The sequence below is a fragment of the Dermacentor variabilis genome, unplaced genomic scaffold (assembly GCF_050947875.1).
Source record: "Dermacentor variabilis isolate Ectoservices unplaced genomic scaffold, ASM5094787v1 scaffold_12, whole genome shotgun sequence".
NCBI lineage: Eukaryota > Metazoa > Arthropoda > Arachnida > Ixodida > Ixodidae > Dermacentor > Dermacentor variabilis.
The window spans coordinates 27,464,368-27,482,148 of NW_027460280.1; the positions used below are offsets into that span (position 1 = coordinate 27,464,368).

At 45.2% G+C, this 17,781-nt stretch overlaps 1 protein-coding gene across 3 annotated transcripts in view; it reads right to left on the reverse strand.

Annotated features, from left to right (window-relative positions):
- The window catches only part of Abp1 (Actin binding protein 1), an 86,130-nt gene that overhangs the window by 31,244 nt on the left and 37,105 nt on the right, over positions 1 to 17,781 (reverse strand). For 2 of the 3 annotated variants that reach the window (XM_075676795.1, XM_075676794.1), the window contains exons 9-11: positions 13,887 to 13,967; positions 5,370 to 5,519; positions 3,012 to 3,171 (exon numbers count right to left, since the gene is read on the reverse strand). In XM_075676795.1, coding sequence (XP_075532910.1) covers positions 3,012 to 3,171; positions 5,370 to 5,519; positions 13,887 to 13,967 — 391 coding nt within the window. The remainder of the gene's footprint in view (positions 1 to 3,011; positions 3,172 to 5,369; positions 5,520 to 13,886; positions 13,968 to 17,781) is intronic. The other variant, XM_075676796.1, reaches the window with a different exon arrangement.

Consider the following 17,781-nt stretch of genomic DNA (forward strand, 5'->3'; position numbering starts at 1 on the left):
AGATGGCGCGAGTGTTGCGCTGCTAACGCCACCGACAGGCGGGGTTACTTGGGCGCCGAAAGAAAAGGCGCTTGCTCTCTTGGGTTCGAGATCGTCAAGCGGCGCAGACGTCGCGCGCGGGCGCCGATCCAAGCTTCTGCAAGACCGCCTCGCGTGACCGTACGCGCGAACGACCAGGCTTTGGGATACAGCATGGGGCGAACATATTCGTTCGCTATCCGGTCGCGGTGAGTCGGACTTCTAGATTTGTGGCGCGCCCATTGGCATGTTTTGTGGATAGCAACTCGGCTAGCTGGCATTGATCTCTGAAAGGAGCAATAAATGCCCTTGTGATTGTTTGCTCTACTGTGTTGTCGTTCCTTTGTCCCACAAGCACGGAGGAGAACCCCACACAGTAGAACAAGTACTTTGTCTCCAGGATTGAGCTCTCGCATCTTGGCTTTCCTGTCATAATATGTCTTCTGTTGCTGCTTCGTTTTTGTGAGTTCTTGCATGGCGATGGCGCATGTACGCTCTAGCCGTTGACGCAGTTCCATGGTGTATTTATAAGAAGATTTCGTGTCGTTATCCAAACGGGAATTTGTCCATATTCCTTTAGTACAGCCATCGGACCACGGACATAGTGCCCATAACAATAGTTCAAATGGCGAGTAACTGATGCTGCTCTGTGGCACTTCTCGGTACGCGAGGAGTAGCGGTCCTAACATCTAGGTCGCTCTTGGCGCATCCGTCCTAGCACGCACTTTAGCGAGCTGTTAAATCGTTCCACTAATCCATTTGCTATGAGGTGGTACGGCGTGGTAGGCTATTGCTAAATTGACAGAAGACAACTAAACTCCTTTATCACAGCTGACATGAAATAGGATCCGCGGTCGCTGACAATCTACCGCTGTAAGCCCACTCAGGAAAACATTTCAACGGGTCTTTCCCCAACAGTTTTCGACTCGGTAGCTGGCAGGGCGATAGCGTCAGGGTATCTGGTGGCGAAGTCAACCATAGTAAGGATGTAACGGTTGCCTTTATCTGAAGTTGGGGATAAAGGACCCATAATATTGATGCCTACGCGAACAAAGGGAGTGTCAATTACAGGCATCGTACTCAGTGGAGCGCGTCCGACTAAATGGCATGGCACTGTTCATTGACAGAGGTTGCAATTTAACAAACCATTTTGTCTCTGACTGGACCCCTGGCCAGGTTCAGTCTTGCAAGCAGAGTGTAACACGAACTCCTAGAACTTCTCTCTACCTAGATTGGTCAGGTTTAGTGCCTCTATAAAACAATCAGCATTCTTCCACAACATAGCGAGGGTCTTACAATTCCTTTCTGTCAGGAACTTTCGCAGCGACGCAGAACATCTTCTCAAAACCTGTTCAGCAATCATGGTGTCCCTGAGGGAGTTAAAGGTCCTCTCAATATGGGACATTTCAAGCCAGTGGTCAAAGTAGCCCGATATTCTACCTGCATATTGCAGGCCAGTCTCATTGTCTTCGGGCCTTGCGTTTTGAAACTTTTCTCGGTATCCCTCAGCGGTGTACCGAAACCGCTGAAGGAGAGTAGCCTTCAGCTGGTCGTAGTCTAGGGCTGCATTCGAATCAAGCCATCCTATGACCATCAATGCTTCTCCTGGCAGGCAGAGGCTGACGGAGAGTGCCCATTTTGCACAGGGCCATTCTTGACTTGTTGCCACTCGCTCAAAATGTTACAAGTAGGCGTCTAAATCATCCCGGGCTTCGTTAAACGGGGGGGGATCAACTTTTGGGGACTTAATAGCTCAGGAGCCGCCCTGATAACCGACTGTTCCATAGTTCTGTCACTCTGTACGCTTTGTGCGCCAGAAGTCTTTTCCTGGAGCTTGATCTTGAGCTTTAGCACTCGTTCTCCTGCTTCTAATCGTAGATGCTCTTGTTCTGCCTGCGCTTTCGCGTCTTCCCGATGTTGGGCGCGCTGGTCGCGTTCCCTCACAATTTCTGCATCAACCCAACACTCTAATTCCACTCCTGCCATTCTTAGCTCTTTCCCTATGACGAACAACCTCCCAATCTCCATCGCCCCTCCTGTGCGTTTGAAAATCCTGGCAGGCTCGCCAATATTGTGATAGCATGATGTGGGCCCAGGCCTTAAACACACAGGGATGGCAAAATGAACACAGAGAGGCTTTAATGACATGGGGACGGGCTAGGGTAACATGCACGATAACACATACGGTTCACTTTATGAGTGTCTGTCGCTTAAGTAGTCAAGCACAGCGTCAATGTAGGAAGGAGTCTCGGTCGCATGTCAGTATTACAGACTCACGGCACGAAGAGGCGCAACGATGAATCTGGAGCAGGGGCTGGAGGCCGAGGCGATTGCCCTGCACACGACAAGCCACTCATGTGACAGCTGGGTCGGGACGTCGGCCCACCACAGGGTAGTCCATTCGGAAGGCTTAGCTGCACCGGAACACGCCGGCATCGGATGCTCGCCCAGCAGTGGAGCACGCCGGTTGAACCCCAAGGACAGCCTGGCCTGTTTTGCCAGCACACCCACGAACACCGGCCTTGGGTAGACTAACTGCTCGGCTCGTTTGGCACAGAAGGCCAGCCGAGGCAGCTCAGGCAGTTCGCACGGCTGCCGCCTCGGCCCAGACACCGGCCCTTTTTCTTCTTCTTCGTCCGCTGCCGCCCCACAGCAGTCACGTGCATTCGGCCGTGCCATTCAAATAGTCCAAACTCCTATCACAGTTGTACAGTGCAAGCACAACCGTTGCATTGCAGCAAAATGCTGCGACAAAGTCTGCAGTGTTGCAGACCATGTGTGCTTCTGATTTATTCTGGATAAAACAGACAAGTAAGTGTGCCCGAATGTGGTATTAAACTGCATGCACTGTGAAATGCATATTGCTGTAAAATGTGAACACAAATGAGCCACCAGTTTAGCCAGAAAAGTCAAGTATACCTGGCAGTCCTTTTTAGGCTACATTTGGTACTTGCTTAGTTCAACAGATAATAAAGGTATGAAAGGTTGTATACCTTCCCAGCTCTGATTGCGAGTCTGCTCAGCTTCAGGCTCTGATCGAGTAGACTCTGTGTCCTGAAGCTGGTTGCGTGTGTATGTGAACTCAGCCGGAGGCGATGTCACTGCCGCCTCTCGATTGTTCTGCATGGCATGCGGGCTAGCACACGCGTCAGCCTGTAAATAACAAAGCCAAAACATGAGACACAACTTAGGATGAGGCTAAGCGACTCTGTCAGAAAAAAAGAAGACAACACCTGCCTTTATCATTACATGCCAACATTAAAGGAGTACTGACGTAAATTTTGTGCCCCGCATCATTTTGCTTCTTTATGTAGCTATCAACTCCATAATTATGGTACGAAGCCACAATTGCTTGAGAGTTCTACAAATAATTAGTTACAGCGCATCTTATGCAACACATTTAAAACACACATCAAGTGCTGCACGGCTTTAGATGTGAAAAGAAAGAAGAAAAAGAAAGCGAAAAAAAAAAATATTCACACCACTGAAAGCGACAGCGGTGGTCACATGGTATCCCAAACCACTCAAGGGCATGCCAGTTAGCCTGGTGTGGTGGTTGAAGGCCATACATTGACTGTGTCACTAAAAGCTGCAAAAGTGGCCCTTCTAATTGTGTGCTTCTCCTGGAAACGCAGGGGAACACACTCTCCCCTTTTATCCTGTCAAGCGACTCACCTTTTGGCAGAATGGTCATAGTATGTACGTATATGGGTAATGTCTGGTACCACGAGACCGAGACATCAGGTTTAGGTGCCATGAATAGCCTCCCTTTTCATGTGTGAAGGCACTGCAGTTGGCATGCATTTTGAAGTGGTCGCATTAAAAGGTAACATAATTATTTGTAGCACACTTGAAGAATTGAGGCTCCCTAGTGTAAAAATTTGTCGGTACTCCTTTGACATGCTAAAGCGCTTCCACAACTTTCATCACATATACATGGCCTCCCACAATGCATGTAATTTTGCTCCAGCCAGTCCTAATTGCCAACTAACACATGGTGTCAGGACTCAAGTGACTAAAGCGTGCTGGAGCACAAGAATGTATATGAGAATTGCATTTCAGATGCACCAGACCACATCTGCATACCTCATTTCTACTCATGACCTCATGCATGCACCATCAAATGCACCAGTGGCTAGTCAGAAAAGTGTAGTGCCAAGTGGAAGGGAGCTTACAAATTCCTTGGCAATGAGCAAACCAATGTGTAGTGCCTAAGAGTAGCTGTGCTGTTTAGTTATAGCCAATGAATACGGCAAATGACATTATGGTGACCTTATCCTAGTGAGTCATACTGTCATTGGAAACATAGTGGCAACTTAACATTCGTGGACTATGATGATGATGATGATAATAATGTAAGCATGGCATCATATGACGGTGATCGCTAGCACCTAATAAGTAAAATCTGTACATGCAATGGAGTGCTTTTGGTCTCGTAATTACTGGCTTAGTTTCTTGCAAGATTCTGTTCGTAAATGCTCGATGACAAGATAGCAACTATCTGGACGGCTGTACAGAAGCCTGTGGAGTAATTTTTACTGCAGAAATAAAGGCACCTCACTTTACCAAATTCCTAATTTAAGTTTCTTTTTCTGCACGCACAGCTTTATTATATTGTGCACAAGTACAAATGGTGGCACAAATGTCAAACCGGCTTCATGTACAGCTGCACTTTATGCTTCGGCATTAGCTTTGGTTCAAAGCTGGCTCTTTGGTCAGCTTCTGGTCAACTTTTTACTTTATGGCCAAAGACGACACATAGTGCCTTGCTAGCGCTGCAATCAGTGACTTGCTAAGAATGTGGTGTTGCTGAAATACGTCAAGTGCATCTAGCGACGAAACTGCCTCAACAGGCTCAGTGTCAATCAAATGGCAGGCAGTATATTTTGTTTCAATTAAAAACAACCTCACGGTGAAGAGATGCTTCAGGCTCTTGAAAAGTTCCAATTGGACATGCCAAGCACAACACTTGGGTAACGTGGGAAGGATGTGCACTGCAGGCGACCAGTCTACACGTTTCACGATGTGCTCATGAAGTGCTCCATTTTGATGCTATCAAAGCCAGTCAACTATGGAAAGACAGTACCAACGTCAAGGACAGTGACAGCTGCATTGCTATTGGGAGTGATGATAAATCCTGCAACGCCTAGAATTCAGCAGTAAGTCATAGCTATATTTGTTGTCAAACGTCCTTTACAACTTTTGTCTCTCTCTCTCTCTCTCTTTTCCATAAGTCCCTGTTGTGAAGGTCTTTTCATACTCAAATGTCGGATAATATGCAGCAATATATAGCAGTCACTTTGCAGCAGACACAAAGTAACCCACAGAAAGGCCACCTATGCATTACTTACTCTTGAGGCCGTGCTCCCATGATTAGTGTGTTTTGCAGATGCATGATTTTCAACACAAGCAGCTTGGGAGGCATAGGTACCAGAGTACGTCGTGGGTTCAAACATGGCCTTTGGATTGATGGTCCGCTGGGCAATCAGTGCCTGTGCTTCCTGCAGCCCAAAAGTTTCTCCCCTGCATTTGGCATTTCCATTTGCCAACACTACACAGCAAAAACTGTAATAACAGTAATCAATGCAAGTTACAGTGTTTTGGCAGTAGCCATAATGATCCTTCAACTCAAGCCCTTGCATTAGCCTACTGACTCATTTGATGACTGTGATTGAACAGGCTTTCTCTTGTACACAAAGCAACACCATAGGAACAGTGACAGCAGGCGTACAAGCTGATCATGCAGAAGAAAAGCCTTGCGAAGGCCACAACATTCTAGACATAAAGCTATGTGCAATAGCTAGGCAAAACACAGAATGGCTTGCTCATACAATCTACAGACACATGCACACCAGTTTGCTGCTTTTGCATTTTGCTCACCAAAACAAGGAAGCAGGTGACAGTGACTTTGGTTCATTAGCTAAGTAGTGATGCTGTTTCATTCGTGCCATCACCAGGTACTGTCAGCTTGCAGGATATCCACAGTGCAGTGTACCAAGTTTAAAAGATGAAAGAAACATTTGTGCAACACACATCTCTCAGTATCAGCAGTATCCGCTGCTACACACTGCCCTGAGTGTGTACACATTGTACACAGAGAATTTCCATACTTTACACAAATGTTTGTACAGTGAGCTTTCATCAGCTTTCAGTGGTCATGTGCTACCTAAAACGTACGCGAGTGCTATCAGTTGTAACATTCCATTCTTGTTTTGCGTGAAACTCTCAGCAGTTTCTTAATCGGAGGGCATTCAGTGGGCATGGGAGCAGTGACAACGGCATTGCTCCAATGCTTCGTTTTTTTCACCGTGCAGGCTGTGCTGTCGCTCATCGTGACGACATCTTCGGCTGCACCCTAAGGCTCGCCGATTGATCTTGGCCCGGCGGCTGAACTTCTCGGAATTTCCTACACCGACAGCTTCTGTGCGTCCTGCCGCGGTTCTACGCTCGCGGAGTGGCTCGTCCATAGCCTTCCAGCATCATCGACAATGCCATCACCACCCGCACCGGATTTAAGAAGCCGACGTGCCTGCTTTTCCTTCAGTGGGCATGGGAGCAGTGACAATGGCATAGCTCCAATGCTTCATTTTTTCACCGTGCAGGTGTGTACGCAGTATTCTTTGCACCCAAAAAGGAGTGATGATCGCTGTTTGTTACTGTTCCCATGTCCACGGGTTTGCTGTGATAGTGCTTGTGATTGTTTTTCGCTGGTTCTCTTGCTATTGCGCTCGGGTGACATTGAGTCGAACCCGGGTCCTACAACTCGCTCCGAGGCCCTACTAGATATGGATAGCCTACCAGATGATCCATCTGATCAAATGAAGGTTATGTTTCAGCTCCTGAAAGAAGTACACTCTCGTACACTGCAAAGCTCGAAAGGTCAGGCCGAAATGACTGCGGACATAAAAGCCATCAAAAATAGTCAGAAGAACATTGAATCAAAGTTAGCTGGTATGCACAAGAGGCTTGATGAACTCGAGGAAAAGCCCGTGAAATTTGACAACATTAGTCAAGAACTTTCATAGTTAAAGGGACACTAAAGGTTACTATTAAGTCAACGTGGACTGTTGAAATACCATCACAGAAACCTCGAAACGCTTGTTTCGTGCCAAGGAGAGACTTATTTTAAGAGAAAATGCGTTCTGGAGCGTCCGCGTACCTCTAGCGCAGTTCAAATCGCCCGCCCTCCGATCGAGGAGTACTGACATCATGGTCTCATAGTGACGTTGCGCCATCGGTGAGTAGAACGGCGTCCGCAGACGGCGCTACGGCTTTTCTGCGCAAAACGCGAACGCGCGGCCAGAAACAGAGCCAAGACAGAGCCGACAGCAGAGCGAAAGCGGGAGTATGGTGGCTAGCGGAAGGAGAAAAGAATTACGTCCCACGGCACACGGAGAGTCCGTTTTCGTTAAACTATAGGCTGCGGCGAGCTCGCAGCGTGGTCGGCGTGGTCTATGAGAAGCGACGAGCCTTTTCGCACTCGCAACAGGGCATAAAATGTGCGAATCGACGCAATACTCGGCCTAGAAACGTGCTTCGCCACAGCCAGGGCTCAATACGACCCAAGCTGGCACAACCCAGATGTCGTTTCCCGCACCGCCACCAGGCGCCGCTACTATACCTCAAACTCCAGCGCAAGACGCCCATAAGCTGGTACTTCATTCTATGACGCTAACTTCAACGCTCGTCACAATGGACTCTGACACCGACAGATTGGCTCGCGATGGTGGGCTCAACTTCAGCGATTTGAGCACCGACGAGCGCGAGCTGCTGCTGAGGGCTCGCACTGCCGGCGTCGTTGCGTACTACGACGGCGGCCTCGACACCGGCTCTCCGGAGCGGGAAAGTAACGAGGGCTTCCCACGACATCACATGGACGTGGCATTCTCGCTGCTTGTTCCAAATGAAAGTTTCGCGAGCCAGCAGAACCCTCACAGCACGACGCGATAACGAAGCTACTGAAACTCCAAAGCGTGCGCGGCGCAGAGTCCAGCGCGCAGAGTCGAGCGAAAACGAAACCTTTCGAACACCCATATTACTGAAGGGTAACGTCAAAATGTTATTTTTTCTTAGAATCGAATAGACGTAGACAAGTAGCATTTTTTTCCGTCTTATAATCGAATGAAATGATATTTTTAATACGAGTAGTTGAGTATTAGTAACACAAATTATGAGGAGACCTTTCGCCATCGGGCTAGTACCGGAATGTCGCTGGGGGGTCTCAAATCGTGTCATGCATTTACCTCAATTTCTCGGTTACTAAAGCTCTGTTCGCGATTATATTGACGCCTTAGACGTTCTAGAACTTTGCTCTACCACTTTAACTTGAGTTTCTGGTAACCTTTAGTGTCCCTTTAAAGAAATCGATGGATGAGCAGTGTAATCGAAATGATTCTCTGCAGTCTCGTCTTGACGAAGCTGAAGACAGATCCCGACGTGAGAACTTAATATTTCAGGGTATATGAGATGCTAAAGAGTCTTAGGCAGATACCAAATCTAAACTATTGGAAGCATTGACTGAGGTTGTCGACTTGTGCTCTGGTGCTTTAATCCAGCGTGCACACCGCCTCGGCATTTTTTCACATGACAAGTATCGTCCTGTCATAGTCAAATTTACCAACTCAAAAATGAAAGAAAAGATACTCTCCTTGCGTAATGAATTCAAGTCAAAAGGCATCACTATCAGTGACGATTTCTCACCTGCAACATGCTTGGCTCGAAAAAAATTGTTTGAATTCAGTAGCACCCACGCTGGCCCTCGCTCTTTTAAACTATGGTACAACAAGCTATAATTCAATAACCGATGTTTTATGTACAACGCAATCACTGGCACTGTCGATGAGGTCGGGACATGTGGCGAACATGATGTGCAGGGAACAGTGACCGCTGACACTGCCAATGGGATTGGCACACGTGGCGAAGCCAGTAGATTAGATACCGATTCCGCATCGGAAGTTGTATCCTAGGGAATCGCGAGGGGCTGTGGGAAGTTATCTCCTGTGTCTGTTCTTTTTACCAACATCAGAAGCGTTCTTAATATACATACTAACTTATCTTCCGCCATTGATACATGTACACCTCCCATTGTTGCACCAACAGAAACCTGGCTCCCAACGCACGTGTCTAATTTTGAAATCTTTCATAACGCTCATCGTTACTCGATGTATCATTGCAATAGGACGGCAAGACGTGGCGGTGTTCTGCTTGCCATTTCAAAAGATATTCCTTCTACATGCATTCAAATCTGCAGCGAGTTGGAACTAGTTTTCGCTTTGGTAGTCATCAATCATCTGAAAATAATTACTGGTGTCTGCTACTGCCCCCCCCCATCCTATTCATCCACATTTACTAACAAACTTCATGATGCTATAAACTTGGTTCACACACGCTATCTTAATCACCGCTTTTTACACTCGGAGACTTTAACTTTCCAACTATCTTGTGGACTGCTCAACTGCCTTATTCATCGCCGCCTTTGTCACAAGCTATCTTAGACCTATGTAGATTGTTTTTGTGAACTCAGTAACGCAAGCCACTAGAACTGTAACAAGTACTGCAAACACTCTAGATTTAATCCTAACCACAAATCCAGAACCAACTACAGATCTAACATATCTGCCAGGTATCAGTGATCATCTTCTGCTCAATTTCGTGATTAATACGCCACGTCCTAAAACAAATAAAATTAAAAAAAGAAAACATTCTAGATTACAAACGGGCTAACTTTGCCACTATTAATAATGAACTATCTGCATTTATTGGTCATTTTCTTGTTAATTTCGATACTCGCTCTGTCAAAAAAAATTAGCTACTGTTCAAAACGAAGGTACACCAACTATCAGACAAATATATTCCTAAGCGCGTCGTCACCTCTAACCCTCAAGCACCCTGGTACAATTCATACATCAGGCGACTATCTAACAAAAAGAAACGTTTGTTCCGTCTTGCCAAACTTTCACCTACTATTGAGCGATGGTCGACATACAAGGCTGCTTCCGATACATACGTGAAAACCCTGAAACATGCAAAGAACAACTTTTGGTCTTCTACTTTACCATCTATTTTGAAAACAAATGTTAAAAAGTTTTGGCGCATTATACACCCTGCACACGACCCTTTAATTACATTGCAAGATACCTCCGGCAACATAATCCCAAATAATCTCTGTGCTACCGCACTGAATAGAACATTCATTGAAAGCTTTTCCTCGAGCACGACAGTTGATCTTCCAAATATGACGCACCACGGATTTTCCATTATGTCACCAATAACTATTGATGCTCCTGGCGTTGCTAAATTAATCGAGTTTTTAAAACACGATTTATCTTCGGGGTGTGATGAAATTAGTTCTAAATTCCTAAAAAGTACTTGCGTTTATAGTTCAATTATACTAACAAAACTTTTTCAGCAGTCGCTCGATTCATTAAGCCTCCCTAACGCCTGGAAAATCGGGAAGGTGGTCCCACTTCACAAATCCGATAATAAGTACTTGCCTCAAAATTATCGCCCCATTTCACTCACTAGCACATGCTGCAAATTACTAGAACATATAATTTTTAAAAACATCGCCACCTTTCTTGACTATAACTCTTTCTTTTTTTCTGCACAACATGGTTTCCGTCAAACATATTCCTGCGAAACACAGTTACTGTTATTCACCGATAAATTACAATGCATTCTTGACAAGTCATCTTGCGCCGATTGCATCTTTTTAGACTTTTCGAACGCTTTTGATGAAGTGTGCCATCAACTGTCGCTTTATTAAGTCATCTTAATCTTGATCCACATGTCTTTAGATGGATTCAATTTTTCCTTCTTAACTGGTGGCAGTTTGTTTTCACTAACGGCACAACCTCACCGCTTACTAACGTGATATTTGGTGTACCACAAGGATCCGTCCTCGGACCACTTCTATTTTTAATTTATATTAATGACCTTCCGTACACCCTATCTTCTGCCATCCACCTTTTTGTTGACTGCAATTTTCCGAGAAATATGTAACCTCAACGACGTTAATACTCTAGAGACCGATCTTAATTTGGTCTCTAACTGGTGCAAAATGTGGAAAATGGAATTAAATATCAACAAATGTAAGTACATATGTGTTTCTCGCTGCTCTAACACTTCCCCTTCTTATTATCTTAATGGCATTCCTCTTGATTCTGCCGCGTCATGTGAATACGTAGGCGTACATATATCACGAAACTTAACATGGAATACCCATACTGAATATGTTACTAATAACGCTAATCGCATTTTAGGGTATTTTAGTCGCAACTTCTCTGCTGCTCCATTGTCCTTAGAACTCCTACTTTATAAATCACTAATACGACCTAAACTTGAATACGCATCGTCTATATGGAACCTTGGCCATGAAAATCTTGTATCTTTTTTCGAACTTATCCAAAATAACTCCATTTGCTTCATCTTTTCAAATTACAACCGCACCGCACGTATCACAGCCATGAAAACTAACCTTTCTCTCCCACCTTTAAAATCTCGCAGGAAAATCAGTCGCCTCACTCTATTCTACAAGGTATATCATAACGTCACACTACATGATGATTTTATTTCACCCCCGGAATACATCTCCCATCGCATTGATCATCGGCATAAGGCTGGCATCAAAAATTGCAATACTAAAGCTTTTTTTCAGTCCTACCTTCTCCAGACATCTGTCGAATGAACCACCTCCCTCCCGACATTGCAGCCATTGAAAACAATCAACTATTTCGCGATGCACTAACCATATTTGTTTATTTTGGAGAATGTTAAAATTATGTTCTAACAAAATTCACTGTATTGTACTGATTGTCTTTGTAACCTATATTACCCCTCCCCTCTGTAATGCCTTTGGCCCTGAGGGTATAATAAATAAATAAATAAATAAATAAATAAATAAATAAATAAATCGTACAGCCAAACTACAGCATGGCGTCCAAGCCTGTGTCAGAGGGAGGCTTCAGTGCATCGAGGTAGCGGCGGGAGGACCAGTGCAGAATACAGGCTTGTTCGATTCACAGGCACCACCTGAATCAGTTCACAAGGTGGTGCACCCTGCCATTCGTTCCAGCGGTGCCAAGCGATGGCGCTCTCTGAACAACGGTGTTCGTTTCAAAAGGTGCAGGTCTGGTTGACGATTTTTATGCACCCTGTTACAATCGGCCAGCGGGCCTCTCCTGCACCATTGCGACGAATCATTTTATGGAGCTAACAGTGCGTCCCTCTCGGACAGACCTGCGGCGCCAGCAAGGCGAGACAGGTTTAACGGACCGCGTGTTGTTTGTTGGTTCACTGTCGCCGTCGTGGACCAATGGGAGAAAAAAACTCATGGAAAAGGATATTGTATGGCATTTCCTCACGGACTCCGGTAACCGCCACGGTCGTTTGACAGATGCTCCAGCCAACTGCTGGGTGATCCCAGAAACCAAGACGTGCCAGCTTGAGTCAAGCATGACAATCCCTGTCTACGAAGCTTCCATCCTTTCTCTGTGTTCAGTGAACAAAGGTGTGGGAGTGATTGTGTGAACCCTCACTCTCAATGCGGGCCCTTCAACGTCTTTGGACGCTCTGACTGGACGAAAGTGGGGCGGCAGATTTCCCTGGCCTAGGGATCTAGGGAGGACAGAGGGGGTTTAGGTAAACTTTTTCGACTCTTCAGGGTGCTTCAATTCAGTCGTGCTAGACTGATGAGACGCAACATTCTCCACTCCTCCATTTAGATATTATAAATAAATGCAGTACTCCTCGTTCTCGATGAGAACATGTTCTTCCTTTCAACAACGTCCTTAACATGGATGAGTCGGAAGACGACATGGGCCAGCTACCCCTTTTGACATGCCCGACCCCAACTCTTACAACCCTCCCTAATGATAGTGCAGACATACAGGTGCGAAGCAGCAGCACAGCAGATGATGCAGCACAGGGCTGTAAGCGCTGTTGAAACCTTGCTTACGCACACGCCTACAGTGTCTACAATGTGGGGTGCGATGTTTACATGCAAGAAACCAACCACACCTACAATTCAGGACCTCTTAAACTTACACGGACAGCACACAATAGGCTAGGCGCACAAAACATAAGGACTGCACTGCAGCGGCACCTTGAAATTAGTTTCGAGTGTTACATTGCGTCTGCACCACTGAAGTCTAGCTTCACAACTTCTGAACTTCTCGTGACCAGTCGTGAACTGATTCACAGAGGTGCAGGCAAACCAAACGGACCTTATGTGACCTCAAAGTAAACTGAGAAGCAAGCAATGTATACCAAACCTGGTTGCCATGTAAGAGAAATGAGAAAAGGCCCTGATGTCACTCTCCACAAAGCTTCCCTGGACTGGCACTTTCAACTTAGGGTGCAGTTCCTACTCTCAACCCGCCCTTACTCATCTCATATCCAAGCATCCATGCTCCGTGCCTAGTGGCACACTGACCAAAAACATGTAAGAGAGAGCAATCGTTGCTACTTGCCCCACAAATGAGTGCGAAGCCTAAAATGACGAGACTTCCACCGCACATTTTGCAAAGCATGAGAGATTACTGGGGCCTTTTCTGAGCTCTCCTTCCCCCATGCTGTTTGCAAACTGTCATAGTACAGTAAAATCTTGTTAATCAAACTCCAAGAGGACCAGAAATTTATTCTAATAAAATGGAGTTTAAACTATGGAGAGCCCCTTGAAATATAATGCCCCAATCAATTGTGCAGTACAGCGCACAAAATGTTTGAGTTGACCACATTTCAATTTCTTTTTTTTTTTTGCTAGTGAACAACATAGAAACTGCATTAGATTCAAGAAGATGTCACCTCTTTCAAGTGAAACCATGCAGCTTCGGAATAAATCCACAATGAAGAGGATTACAAAGCACTACCTCACTCCGCTGATTCCTCAAACTCTGCGACCGGCGTTTCCGTTCTTCTTCATCTTGTATGTCCTCTTGCAGCTGCTGCTCCTGCTCCAAGAAAATGCAAGGCATTGAAGTCAAGGCATATTCACGCACACAGAACATATTCCCACAAGCAAAAGAAGCTGAACTGATGGCACATGCAATACAAAATAGAAATAGAAACCCCTTAAGATCATTGTGCAGAAGATACACAGCTCCAGTTGTGAAGAAACAAGCAAGTTTAATGTAAGACCATGTTTTGTCATTGCCATCTCAGCAAAATAGTTATCTCCCTAACTATGTCCCTAACCGCATTGCTTGCAATAAGTAACAATCCTAACAAAATTTTTTCCCCATCACAATGACTGATGCAGTAGCAATTGACGACTATTTTCTGCAGCCTGACACTCAATTTACTTCATTCCCACCATCCCATGAAACATGCACACCTGCCAACCTGTGAAATATAAAATTTGTAAAAATGTAATGGACACAACACTGGAAGATTAAAGGGGGGAATAGCACACATTTTAATTTTTATTTTAAAGCGTGCCCTGAGCACATACTTTTTGTGAAGCCACATACATACTTTATTAACTGCAGTAGAACTTCGTTCATACATCTTAGAAAAAAAAAAAAAGAAGTGCCAGAGAAAATGCACTAACTGGGAAAATATACAATTCGAACTAAAGAATTTGACACTCAATTGTAGTTGACATGTAGGTAATGCGTCATTCCACGCCAAATCAACCAGCGTTTTCTCGAACATCACAGATATAGCTGAAAAATTTTGCACGTTTGTTGAAGTTCAAAACTCATTCTCTGCATTTATTTTTTCTGCAAAAACATTTCTAGCATTTTGGCAACAATTTATTTTTCCAGCCCAGCTAAGCTAGAAGGCATCGATCAACATTTCTTTTTCAGGGGCCCAATGTACAATACAGTTGTTTAAATGGTCTGTATGGCAAGACAATGAAGTAGCGTGGCTGTCAAAATATCCAATTTCCAAATATTTGAATACTTCAAGTGCTTTTGGCACCAGCAAAAGAGAGTGAAATTGAAACGTTCGTTTTCCTTCTTTCTAAACACATTAAAATCCAGAAGGCACAAATTATAGTATGGTAGGCCGGTTGACATAAAATAGCTGAAAAAGATTTCAAACTTTGGAGGTTCAGCATATCCCGTAAAAAGAAAAGTGTAAATGTCAATTTTCTTTTTTTTTGCAAGAAGCTTCATTTTCAAGGTCAAAAAAGTTGCTTTGGTGGTCAGCCTAAAAATATATGTGACATATCATTGATAGCTCAGCAAGTCTGCTATGTATGTGAGAAGTTACAAAATATTATTCTTGGAAATTTTTTTTTAACTATATCCATAATGGTTGTAAAAAGGGTGGCTGATTTGGCGTAGTATGACCTTAATGCGAAGAGTCACGTGGATAGTTTTGGCATGAGGCATGAGACGCCGATGCACATAGATATGGTGGGGCCTCTGGCGGCTCGAGACGTGCTTTGCTGTTTGCCTATTGCATAGTGTTTTAAGACGGCGACAGGAAACAAAAACAAAACCGAGCTGGTGGGCAATGCCGGATGCCGCTGGAGGGAAACAAGGCACTCTATAGTGCAGCGTACAGCAGGCAATGGCGGTGTGCTTGGGTTATCGCCTACTATAATTGTGCAGTACACTTACAACGGCACTACGCCCCACGTGCTGTAAAACAGATAGGTGAAGGTGCTTATTGTCATAGGGTTTGCGGCGATAGGCGTGTGACGACCGGGGAGATTTGCTGGTACAGGAATAAGAAACTGAGTGTGCGCAGGCATTTCACGTGAGGTGGGTGGGTGAGTATTGCGGTGAAGCTGCCGTGGCGGGCAGCTACTGTTCTCAATTGCATGCACCTTGTGCATTTTCTTGTCTACATGGGATCTAGCAGCCGGAAAACGTATTCTAATATAGCAGTTTGGCGATGTACAGTGAAACCTCGTTAAACCGTAGTTAGCTGACACTCGGAAAAAGTACGTACTAAACGGTAGTATTACTCAACCGAAATAGCATGAGATAGCCCACTTACCTGTCAAAAACGGAACTGAGAGAGAGTGCGATAAAAGGGGAAAAGACATGCAGTATTTATTCACTTTTCACGACAAAAGTGTTATTTTCGTTTGATGCCACGGCAGCCTAGCAGCTACAACAGCGGCCTCAAGCTTACTGAAGCTGCGAGCCAGCTTCTCAGCCAGCCCCCTCTTCTCGGAGAACACTCGCATGGCAGATTCCTCGTTGGCGATGCATGTTCTCCATGCATGTGGGCTGCAGCGCTGCAGAAGTCACGGGGCGCCTTTTTCGTTGCAGCATGCTGTTCTCATCTCAACGATTGCATCCATGAGGCTGACGTAATGCGCAGCTTCAGCCACTGTCGGGCCTGAATTGCCCGTGCTGTTGCTTTCCGTGTCGTCCCCATCGCTGTCGCTAGTCGACACTTCGGCAATAACAGAAGCAACAATGGCGAAAAGTCGAACCTCGTAGTCGACATCTCTTCGCGGTCGCAGCAGTGCTGCCGAGGAACTTCTTCGCATTCCAAATGCCACACGCCGTAGTCAACAGTAGATCTCTGTCGCGTGCCAGCGCCAACTTGTTCGTGTCATGTTCGATAGCACAAACGATGTCTAATTTTTCTTCTATGCTGAGCACCTGGCGTCCTTTTTATCCGAGCTTCAGCATGACGCGAGTCCTTGTTTGCACGATGCAACAACGCTCTCTGGCCTGGCACCGAAATAATGTTGATGTGGCTTCACACTCAAACGCACACGGTGCTTGGAGGCAGTTGTTCTGATCTCGGAGGCTTGTAGTTCTGCCGGGTCATCCGATGGAGACAACGCACCGCAGTGTTTGCACGACGAAAAGTGGAAACACTACGTGTTAACCGACACGTACGCAGTAAGCTGGTATGGTTTATGTGGATACAAAACACATTATGTTCAATGGCCGCTGAGTTGGGAATTTAACTTTACTACTTTTAAGATGAAACTACTATTTAAGCGGGTACGGTTTAACGAGGCTTTACTGTACTGAACGTTGGTGCTGAAAGAATGTGTTAACACAGCTAGCTGGGCGAGTTGGTGATTGAACATATTCCTAGGCGCTCTAATCGACTACTACTTTTTGTCCTTCGTCCACATTGCACTGCCCACCCCTAGGAATATGAAAGAATGTGTTTTCCGGAAACATATGAACTGGTAAAAAAAAAGTTTGGCAGCAAGTTACATTCCTGTAACACATGAAGGTGAAATCCTGCTGCATACATGGTAATGCATAAAGTTATACGATTGTAGGTGTCATACTTCTTGCAAGACATAACGGGCAGCAGTGTGAAGTAAACGTATGACGCTGCAGATCAACATCCGCAACGAAACATGCGAGCACCTAATGCACTACCTAAAGGTTCTTTCGTTCTTTTTTTCGTTCTCATTTTCTTTGCTTTCTTGTTCGTTTTCTTTCTTTCCGTTGATCTTTCTTTCTTTCATGTCTTTTTACATATTCAGCCATTGGATCTTTGCTTGTTTACATGGGTATGGGCCATCCTGATGATATTTTTTTGCATCGCTGATTTTATGCATCACTGGACTAGATGCCGCTTTTTTTGGGTATAAACCATTGCAACAAGTCACTTAAGGCTTTCGCCTTAATAAGCGCAACTCTATTGGGTCATTTTCTGTGTTCTCGATCGCAAATGTTGATGCCAGGAAATCGTACATAACAGGATCGTATCAACGAGGTTCTACTTTATTTACTTTTAGACAGCCACGGCACACAAGCAGCAGCAAGCAACCTTGGAACAACACACTTTTTTTAGATCAAAGTAACTTTTTCAGCAACTTTGCTGTTG